Source organism: Oncorhynchus masou, chromosome 5, assembly GCF_036934945.1.
Source record: "Oncorhynchus masou masou isolate Uvic2021 chromosome 5, UVic_Omas_1.1, whole genome shotgun sequence".
NCBI classification, from domain to species: Eukaryota; Metazoa; Chordata; class Actinopteri; order Salmoniformes; family Salmonidae; genus Oncorhynchus; species Oncorhynchus masou.
Window position 1 is genome coordinate 80,235,516 of NC_088216.1, and position 11,775 is coordinate 80,247,290.

Genomic DNA, 11,775 nt, shown 5'->3' on the forward strand with positions numbered 1-11,775 from the left:
CTGTGCCATGGACCAGAGCTAACAATACTGAACAATATATATATAAACGCAACATGTAAAGTGTTTCATGAGCTGGAATAAAAGATCCCAGAGGAGGGGTATTTCTGTCTGAAATAAATCCATTTTGTGGTGAAAAACTGACTGGGTTTGGCTCCCAAGTGGCTGGGGCTAAGCCCTCCCATGGCTGTGCCACTGCCCAGTCATGTGAAATCCATAAATAACGGCCGAATGAATGTATTTAAATTGACTGATTTCATTCTATGAACTGTAACTCAGTCAAATCTTTGAAATTGTTGCGTTTATATTTTGTTTAGTATAGTAACTACAAAAAGACGGATGAATAGCATTAATTGAATGACCGAATCTGTTATCATTAACGAAAGAAAATCCAATGAAAATAATAATTCGAATAGCAACAGATGACGTAAAACAAAAGTCCACACATAGACATCCTATTAAATTAATTATTTTAATTTCTAATTCTAGTCCATACACCGTGACGAAAGGTGACGTTCGATTGCACCGACGTCCAACGTTGTCCCTCCCGCAGCCATGCGTATTACGCTTGTTGTTGTTGAACTGGTTGTTATGACTGGACAAGGCCTCGGACTAAATTAGGAGAGAACCCCTCGTCGCTGCCACGGGAGACCTGCCAATGGAGGGCATGGACATAGACCTGGACCCGGAGTTCGTTCAGAAATTCAACTGCATGGGCACCACTGACAAGGACGTCCTCATCTCAGAGTTCCAAAGACTGCTGGGGTTCCAGGTCAACCCGGCAGGATGCGCTTTCTTCCTTGACATGAGCAACTGGTGAGTTCGGGGATGTGGGGCCTAGCTTGTATAGTAGCTAGCTCGGTACATTTTGAGTAGTCCCCGAGGCTCTCTTTTTCTCTTGCATGTATAGCTTCTTGTGTCGATATTTTGCACGGACTGTCATTGCTGTTAGGACATAGCTATGTGAAACTGTAGCGAACGCCAGATAGTTAGTCACTGGTCATCTGTTACAAATTAAGTCTAGCTAACCTTTGCTAAAAACAAAAGGACGTATTGCAACATAAATATTCACCATAACTAACCTGACCAGATTTGTTAATTGTGTAACGTTAGCTAGCATTAGTTGTAAGCGTTTGAAATAGTTGTGGTCTAGATATACCGCTAATGATAAAGCTTGCGCCAAGAGGCTCTCGGCGTACATTTTATATCACCTAACAAGTGTTTGAGATATGACGTAATTTAATCGGTAGTGAGCTAATCTAGGTTTGTGATCAAGACTTTATCACTGAACAAAATAAAACTATCCTGATAAATGGCCTCGACTCATTCTTGCAAGGGAAAATCATTATCAGCAAGATATACTTTTACATTTTTTTTCCTTCTTTTAAATGTTCTTGTTGTGAAGTAGTTTCAGGAACTGGATCATGTTTGAATACTTGCTAATTAAACATGGCATTGACTCACCCACTCTTCTAAATGTCTTTTGCCATTAAAATAGGAATCTACAGGCAGCCATCGGTGCCTATTATGATGTTGAGAGTCCCAGCATCAACACACCATCCATGTCCTTTGTGGAGGATGTGACGATTGGTGAGGGAGAGTCTGTTCCCCCCGACACACCATTCACAAAGACCTGGAGGATACAGAACACAGGTGGGGTTACCTTTCAGACTTCTACATCATATCGCCATACATATGATTCATTAATGTAATGGCACACAAGAAGAAAAACCTTCACAGCAATGCAATACCCGGAAACCACTGGCCTGTAAACGTGTGTAATCTCTTTGTCTGTCTCTTTCACAGGTGCAGATTCCTGGCCACCTGGGGTATGTCTGAAGTACATTGGAGGGGACCAGTTTGGCCACGTCAACATAGTGATGGTGCGCTGTCTGGAACCCCAGGAGATCTCAGACGTCAGTGTGCAGATGCGTAGCCCCGCAGCGCCCGGCATGTACCAGGGCCAATGGAGGATGTGCACACCCACAGGGCTGTTTTACGGAGGTAGGTCCAAACGGTGCAGACACACTGTTTTGTGGACAACATGTTTTATAAGTGTGTAACCAAGTCTAGAAATTATCCACACATGTTAACCTTTGCATGTTTGTGGCAGGTTAGCGTTTATCGACATGGATCTTGTTCTGGAGGCATCTCTGCTGAGTGGTCAGTAGCTGGCACTGCCACAAAGTCATAAAATCTGATTTTATCCCTAACCACACTGCTAACCATAATGCCTAACCTTTTAATTAAGACCAAAAAGCTATTGTTTGTTTCCATTAATTTTTACAATATAGCCAATTTTGACTTTGCTGCTGGCCCATCTAGCAGAAACTGCTCAGTTCTGCCTAAAGGGCAAGACTCATGACATTAAATGTCAACCTGCATGTTTGTGTGCTGACTACAGGTCTTCACGGTTTCAACAGACCTGAAATTCTGAGATCCGACACGGGACCGTAGCTGGTCTGGGTCCTAAATTCGGACTTTTGTCTCAGATATTGGTCAGGTCTGATATAATTGCCACGTGTCTTGGAATTAAAATGCATTTACTGACTGGACCCAATTGGACCTGTCCTAATTTTGTGTTTGTGTGATAACTGCGAGCTTGTTATCTGTGTCAGCTAATTGCAACTCAATAATACGTACAGCTTTTGTCCAGCTGAAACTGGTTCCGGCTGCTTCCCTCACATGCACCTGCTGAGAGAGAGACAGACAGACGGAGAGACAGACAGACGGAGAGACAGACAGACGGAGAGACAGACAGACGGAGAGACAGACAGACGGAGAGACAGACAGACGGAGAGAGAGAGACAGACAGACAGACAGAGAGAAATATATATATATATATATTACCCTAATAAAGTTAAGCAACTTTTGTGAAGGTTTGGTGGCGTATGGCTATTATTAGGCTTAATGCAGGCATATGAAGGCAGTGCACTCCGGCACTCCAACTGACTTCGACAGTTGAATTTGAGGTGAGGAAGAAGGTTTTAGGCCAACCAGACTTACTCCTTTAATCTAACAATATAATTCTTAAAAGTTTTAAGAAGTTTTTTAAGTTTTTAATATAAAAATGTAATTAATATCATACAATATCATTTAGGCCTATATGCATGCAATGCCCTGATGCATTTATCGCTCAAATCTCCGACAGCTGAACTGTGACATAGACAAATATTTTTTTATGAAAGTAAAAACTAATAAAGCAATGAATAGATTCTAATGTTTTGAATATGCTGCACATCGAAACACAACAAAACATTTTTTTAAGGATGTGCTTGTGGATCATTTGGCCAATATGGCTTGTTTATTGATGGCGCTGGCAGCGCCCAGTTGGAGGTTTCTTTCTCTCTCTTTCTACTCTCGGATCTGAACCAGCACGGGTCTGTTTTCCACTGTCCTTTTCGGAACGGGTCTGACTGTCCTCTGGTCTATTCTGAACGTGTCTCAGTGAGGAAAAAAAATATATATATATTGGGTCGGGTGGGAAAGCCACGGATCCATTTCGGACCCATGAAACGTTTTTAGTGTGAAGTACTTTTTCAAGACATTGAGTCAATCAATGTCATGAAATTGGTCAACTTGACCAAAATGTTAAGTAAACTTTTTTCTAATTGACTACTGAGCATTTTGGGTGTTTAACTCCTATCACTACCACCAGTGCTGTCTCCTGGACAGAACAAGTCACCTTTAATGCCTGGTGTGTGTCACCTTCTCTGTCCACACAGACGTCATCTGGGTGATCCTCAGCGTGGAGGTGGGTGGCCTTTTGGGCGTGACACAGCAGCTTTCCTGCTTCGAGACGGAGTTCAACACCCAGCCGCACCGCAACGTAGAGGGAGACTTCAACCCTTTTGCCTCGCCACAGAAGAGCAAACACGATGCCGGAGACGACAACAACTTCAAAGAGCCTGGAGGAGCCTGGGAGGGCAGGCAGGACGCCATCCAGCAAGATGAAAACGGACTGTCTCACAATGCTGTAAATAGAACATCGAATGGGCTACAAAACAATCTGTCAGTAGTGACTTACAGTCAGGTATGTATGAATGAATGAACCAAGGTTAGCTTGCCTCTAAGGCAGGCGTTCCCAAACTTTTTCACTCAGGCCCCACCCTTCCAGCATTGGGGAATATCCCTGTGAGGTCTGGAGGGCTGCTCTTAAAATTGGTTATATTTCCCCCACCATAAAAATGACTCGCCAGCGCTTTTGGAATTTTTTTGTGCTCCCTGACTGTTAACAAGCTGGACAGAGTGAAGAGACTGTAATTGTAGAGCCGTTATCATTTCTACTCAGTTTCATCTATATATTTTTTTGTACTTTTACCCATTTTTCTTCCCAATTGGTAGTTCGTCTTGTCCCATCACTGCATCTCCCCTACGGACTTGGGAGAGGCAAAGGTCAAGAGTCCTCCGAAACAGGACCCTGCCAAGCCACACTGCTTCTTCACACTCTACTTGCTTAACCCGGAAGCCAGCCTCACCAATTTGTCAGAGGAAATATCGTCCAGCTGGTGACTGAACTCAGTTTGCAGGCTAGAGCATGGTGGGACAAGGAAATCCCGGCCCGACCAAACCCTTCCCTAACCCAGACGACGCTGGGCCAATTTTACGCTGCCCGGTCACGGGCTGCTGATACAGCCTGGGTTTAAACCTGGGTCTGTAGTGAAACCTCAAGTGCCTCAGTGCCATAGACCGCTGCGCCACTCGGGAGGCCTAGTTTTAGTAATTTCAGTGTTGATTGAGATTGTGTGTGTGTGTCCCCCAAAACAAAATGTGCTATTTTGTTTGCTCAAACCACCGGATTGAATGGGTTCATGGGCCGTATGTTTGACACCCCTGCTCTAAAGGTCAACTCTACGGGTTTCCCAGACCCATATTAAGCCTAATCCTGGACTAAAAAGCATTCTCAACTGATATTCGCCATTGAAAGCACCTTTTAGTCCTAATCTGTTTCTGGGAAACTGGTCCTACGTGTCAGTTGGTGGTTTTCACTGAGCAATAACATCCACCATCTACCCAGTTTATTCCCCTTTTATTAATATACCTGTTTATGCGATAATAACCCTTTGTCAGTTCACAACCATATACTGGTGCAATAGCCCTCAGAGCTGTGTGTGCCTGCTCTAAATCACCTCCTACTTCTGTCAGAGCAATCCATTTTATTCCAGCATTGTTAACTTACTGCCACTCTTGGCTGGGTAAACTAGTCTGTTCAGAAACACTTGCTTCTGTTGCTCATTCACAGATTTTATTGAGCCAGTAATGGACTGAGGTACTTCCTTACATACGGCTGAGCTTATCTTTCTGAAAAATACAGCTGTGCTGAATGTAGGGGCCCAGCATCGTCCGGGTTAGGGGAGGGTTTGGCCGGGCTAGATTGTCCTTGTCCCATCTCGCTCTAGCGACTCCTTGTGGCGGGCCGGGTGCATGCAAGCTGCCTCGGTCGCCAGCTGTACAGTGTTTCCTCCGACAAATTGGTGCGGCTGGCTTCAGGGTTAAGCGGGCAGTGTGTCAAGAAGAAGTGTGGCTTGGCGGGGTCGTGTTTCGGGGGGAGCATGGCTCTCGACCTTCGCCTCTGCCGAGTCCGTACAGGTGTTGCAGCGATGGGACAAGACTGTAACTACAAGTTGGATATCACGAAATTGTGGAGAAAAGGGATGATCAATGGAAACAGGATGTACCTGAGCTCAATTTCAAGTCTCATAGCAAAGGGTCTGAATACTTATGTATATAAGTATTTTTTATAAAGTTGCAAAAATATCTTAACCCGTTTTCGCTTCGTCATTATTGTGTGTAGATTGAGGAAATTTTTTAGAATCCATTTTAGAATAGGGCTGTAACGTAACAAAATGGGGGGAAAGTGAAGGACTCTGAATACTTTGCGAATTCACTGTATATAGTCTAGTGAGTGTGCGTAGGGTCAGTGAAGATATTTTGGGCACCCTTAATGGACTATTTAGCTGTCTTATGGCTTGGGGGTAGAAGCGGGCTCGGAGCTTGCCGGACGGTAGCAGAGTGAACAGCCTTGCTTGGGTGGGCGGAGTCTTTTGGCATTTTTTCGGGCCTTCCTCTGACACTGCCTGATATAGAGGTCCTGGATGGCAGGGAGCTCGGCCCCCAGTGAAGTACTGCGCTGTCCGCACCACCCTCAAGCGCTTTGCGGTCAAGGGTGGTGCATTTACCATATCAAGCTGTGATGCAGCCAGTCAAGGTGCTCTCGATGGTGCAGCTGTCAAACTTTTGGAGGATCCGAGGGCCCATACCAAATATTTTCTGCATCCTGAGGGGGAATAGGCGCTACCATGCCCTCTTTACAACTGTGCAGGTGTGTGTGGACCATGTTAGGTCCTTAGTGATGTGGACACCAAGGAACTTGAAGCTCCTGACCTGCTCCACAACAGCCCTGTGGATGTGGATGTGCTCTCCCGTCTTTTAACTATAGTCCACAAAGCTCCTTGGTCTTACTGGCGTTGAGGGAGAAGTTGTTGTCCTGACACCACACTGCTAAGTCGCTGATCTCCTTCCTGTAGGCTGACTCATATCCATCAGTCCCAGGGTCCCTAGCTTGGTGATGAGCCTGGAGGGGACTATGGTGTTAAATGCTGACCTGAAGTCTGAGTTATTTCCCCTCTTATACAGGTGCGAGAGGGCAATGTGAAGTACAATTGAGATAACGTCATCTGTGGATCTGTTGAAGCAGTATGCGAATTGGAGTGGATCTATGGTGTCTGAGATGATGGTGTTGATGTCTGTCATGACCAGCCTTTCAAAGTACTTCATAATTACAGATGTGAATGCTACAGGGCGATCACTGAACTTCTATCATGCAAATCAAAATAATAATAAAAATATATGTATTTGCCACATGCTTCGTAAACAACAAGTGTAGACTAACAGTGAAATACTTCCCAACAATGCAGAGTGAAAAATAGAAAAATAACAGAAAGATTATAACTCGTAGAATACATAGTGTTGACTGTGTTCTGTCTCTCCCCTCAGGGTGTTCATGGACCCTATCCGTTAGGCCAGAGTTAGACAGATGGAGACCCAGGCCAGGTGGTGCTGAACAGACCTGGGCATGCTGATGCTGACCTGCGGCAGGGGCACTGGAGAGGGGAGGGACACATTTCATACAGACTCTAGACAACTCTCTCCCTTGAGCCCTACCCCATTCAACCAAAACACAAGCTACAGTGAGAACAAGGAGGCACCTATCCCAGTGAACACCCTACCAGCATCATCAGCACCCTCCCAAGATCAGCATGAGTGAATGCTACATAAAGAGTGCTATAAATCCTAAATTCTACTACATACATGTTTTGTTATTATTTGTAGCTGTCAACACACCTCATTAGTGTAGGGTAGGCACTGCTGGTTGAGCTTAGCAAAAGGATGGATGTGTGTGAGCTTGAGCAAATGAAATGTGTGAGAAAAAGCCATCTAAAACTATTTTGCCTGTTGAGCTATTATTGTAGGATTTGAATCCTTGTCTGTGTTTTCTGAATTGTGCATGTGTGCACGTGTATAGTTTCCTTTTGGATTTTACTGAACACAGTGGTGGATACAACTTTGGTAAAGAAGTTGTGGTGACCTATGTATGTAGGCCAGGTAGGTTATGTAAAATAATACTAATTAAAAAAATATAATTCTCCACAGGTGTTTCAGAAATTAGGATACAGGCCTGTGAATGAGTTGCCCCGTAAACAAGCCTTTGCTGTACTGTACTTACGACACATATGGATCATTCAGTGGTAACGCTTGTTCTTTAGAGCCAGCAGATGGTGCTATTAACTAAACAATCAAACCAAATGGTCTCTGACACATCACTACAGACATTGAAAAGTAGACTTCCCTTTCCCATCATAGGGAGAGGTATTTAAATTCTGGGTTTGTGACTGCTCAAGCCATTGACAATATCAGCACCGTTTGTTTTGTTTCTGCAGTTTGCACGATGTCACTTCAGATGTTTACAAGTGGTGATTTGATTTAGTTTCTGTATGCTGTCTGGATCTAGATATTATTGTCTGTTGTAGTAGTATATATTCTCAGTGTTTTAGTTTTCTTCCACACTTAACAACGTTGTGTCCCGTTTTGATTGTCAAATTAAGTAGAGTGGGTACATACGCTCAAAAGGACAGGTTCAACCCTGGAATTCATTCATTCCTCTGCGTCAAAGTGGAATGCTCTATTACGAGATGTAGTCATGTTAATTAATGTTTACAATTACATGGTATCAACCAAGTTAACAACATGTTATGCAATTTGTTTCCCATTTGGAATGTTATTTTAATTTATTTTATTTACCTTCACGTTCTTCAAGCAATCAAGATTTCTCTCCTTCAATGTTTCACAATTTCCACAAGGTTATGAGTAAATGAAAAACAAGGAAATTGATGACAATTGTTATTCATAGAGTAAAGATCTTGTAGATGCTCATACAAGAGTCTTATCTTATGGTTTCTTCTGATGAAAAGTCCCTGTTTTCTTGTGGTTGTTGTGCTTTCACACCAGCCTTTCATATTTATATATTTGTCAAGGGCATTATGTTAGTCCTCTGTGTTCACTGTTCTGCATTTTACTCTGAAACCAGAGAGTGTTTAATTCTTAGCTTTATTCTGTTTTTTTATTTTGGTGGGAGGGTGCAGTTTTAAGCAAGATGGCATGGAGAGTGGCGCGTTTGCATAGTCTTATGATAGAACATTCGTGAGAAGAGAAAATGTCAAATTAAAGCCTTTTTCCTATATGTATAAATGAACATTTGTACGATTAAATTAACACTGAAACAGAAAACGTGGCACCAGGTTTATTTTTTGACTCAGTTTTGACTTATGTAACACACTGTTTGAAACATTGGTTAGCAGGTGACGGTCATGAGTCCTTGGAATCGGCCCCGTTTGGCAAGGAGACAACAGCACAGTTATATGTTCTCTTTCGCTAGGATTTTTTAAATATATTTTTTAACTAGTTAAGAACAAATTCTTATTTTCAATGATGGCCTAGGAACAGTGGGTTAACTGCCTTGTTCAGGGGCAGAACGACAGATTTTTTTTTTACTTTGTCAGCTCAGGGATATTGATCTTGCAACCTTTCGGTTACGAGTCCAACACTCTAACCACTAGGATGAGGCTGCAGTTCCCAAATGACAGAACAATGAGGTATTGGGTCCCTGAGAAAAACATTACTGTTGCAATACAAACAACTGCAAGTCTATTGGTGAGAAGTAAGCAGTAGTGGTGACAGAGGGGTTGCTTCCCACATTTATGGTGTGGTCGTTGGTTTATGGGACAGGTATGCTGTTTCCTCACAGTGGGCTCTTCTATCCAGGGTTCAGTGTAGGCCATCTCACTTCTTCATCTTACTGTACACTGACTTAAGTGGTGTTATCACAATGACTAAAGTTCAGACATGCTCAAAAGCAATAAAAAAATTGAATGGAAAAAGTCCCACAGCATCCCCCAAATGAACACGTTTACCTTCCGTGAACCTTCACTTGCACTTTTGTACTACTCGCACGGACTTTGCTGATAGCTGCACCTTAAATCACATCGTATGTCATGAAGAGCGGAAAATAAACGATATACAGTGCATACACATGTAAAATAAACTATATACAGTGCATACACATGTAAAATAAACTATATACAGTGCATACACGTAAAATAAACGATACACAGTGCATACACATGTAAAATAAACTATACACAGTGCATACACATGTAAAATAAACTATATACAGTGCATACACATGTAAAATAAACTATATACAGTGCATACACATGTAAAATAAACTATATACAGTGCATACACATGTAAAATAAACTATATGCAGTGCATACACATGTAAAATAAACTATATACAGTGCATACACATGTAAAATAAACTATATACAGTGCATACACATGTAAAATAAACTATAAACTACAGTGCATACACATGTAAAATAAACTATATACAGTGCATACACATGTAAAATAATCTATATACAGTGCATACACATGTAAAATAAACTATATACAGTGCATACACATGTAAAATAAACTATATACAGTGCATACACATGTAAAATAAACTATATACAGTGCATACACATGTAAAATAAACTATATACAGTGCATACACATGTAAAATAAACTATATACAGTGCATACACATGTAAAATAAACTATATACAGTGCATACAAATGTAAAATAAACTATATACAGTGCATACACATGTAAAATAAACTATATACAGTAAATACACATGTAAAAAAATATAAATAAATTACAGGTGGACACTGGTAGAAAAATTGACATTCATTAAACAACCCATAACTTTTGTTGCAGACTGACAATATGAACATAATAATGTTAAATGTAAATGTATAGTGCCTGAAAAGGAGAAACAACTTATTTATTCTGAAACAACCCTACTTAATGTTGGAGAATAGAATACATTGGATTTTTTAGGGACTAAAGTCTGTAGCCTGAAAGGACCAGACTTGAGTGTGTAGGGGGGAGGGGCTACTGGAAAGGGGAGAAATCGATGTCCTCATTGAGATAGGTGGTGCGTTTGAGCGTATGGATTCAGTATGTCAGTGCTGTAAAGTACTTAAGTAAAAATACTTTAAAGTACAACTTAAGTAGTTTTTTGGGAGTATCTGTAATTTACTATTTAAATGTTGGACAATGTTTACCACACTACATTCCAAAAGAAAAGTATGTACTTTTTACTCCACACATTATTCCTGACACCCATAAGTACTCATTGCATTTTTAATGCTCACCAGGACAGGAAAATGGTGCAATTCACACACTTATCAAAATAACATCCCTGATCATGCCTACTGCCTCTGATCTGGTGGACTTACTAAACACACATGCTTAGTTTCTAAACAATGTATGAATGTTAGAGGTGTGCCCCTGGCTCTCTGTAAAAATAAAATGAAATGGTGCCACCTGTTTTACTTAATATAAGGAATTTAAAATGATTACATTTACTTTTGATATATTGATATATTTATAACCAAATACTTTCCGACTGGGTGTAATTTACTGGGTGACTTTTACTTGAGTCATTTTCTATTAAGGTACAGTTGAAGTCGGAAGTTGGAACATACACCTTATAGGCTGACCACACCGCTCACCTCGCGTGCGCGAGCATTGCAAAATAAATTTAGAAATCTATGTAATTCAATTATTGCATCCACACTACTCGCGCGCATCAACGAGCATCTCGGTTGCCAAGGGCTAAAATAGAACTCCTTTCTAGATCGCGCTGCAAGTCCTGCCTCTCCTATCTCCTCATTGGTTTATAGAAGCAGGTACCCACGTGCCATTTCCTCATTGGTTTTACCCACGTGGGTGATTGAAAGATGAACTGTGTTGTCGGTCGGTGTAGTAATAAAATGAAAGTTTAAATGCCAATCACCATATGTTTAAAGGTGAAAAAGCCTGGAATGAGGAAAGATGATTAGAAACAATTTGGTTGACGGTTTTCTGTGTGGATTAATTGGTGGAGTAGAGGACTTTGTGGATTTCAGGTAAAGTAACAACTCAATGTTTATATCCCTGGATAAATTGGCTAGCAACAGCAAGTTAACTAAATAGGACAAATTAGCTAGCAAGTGGTAGCTAACTAGCTAAATTGCCATAAATGTGTAATACTTATTGACCTGTTCCCAAATTAATGTAGTTGTTTCAGAGCTTGCTTTGATAAGTTAACCTGCATGTCGTGATCGCGTTTGGTGTAAGAGGACAAAATACATTTATGCACAATGGCGCACGCGTGCAGCCAGTTT

At 41.5% G+C, this 11,775-nt stretch overlaps 1 protein-coding gene across 1 annotated transcript; it reads left to right on the top strand.

The window, feature by feature from the left end:
* The first annotated feature begins 517 nt into the window (after positions 1 to 517).
* LOC135540342 (protein ILRUN-like) lies at positions 518 to 8,784 on the top strand. The gene is made up of 5 exons (XM_064966933.1): positions 518 to 813; positions 1,496 to 1,650; positions 1,804 to 2,001; positions 3,723 to 4,030; positions 6,994 to 8,784. The coding sequence occupies exons 1-5, from the start codon at positions 656 to 658 to the stop codon at positions 7,027 to 7,029; spliced, it is 855 nt and encodes a 284-aa protein (XP_064823005.1). The 5' UTR covers positions 518 to 655; the 3' UTR covers positions 7,030 to 8,784.
* The last annotated feature ends 2,991 nt before the right edge of the window (positions 8,785 to 11,775 follow it).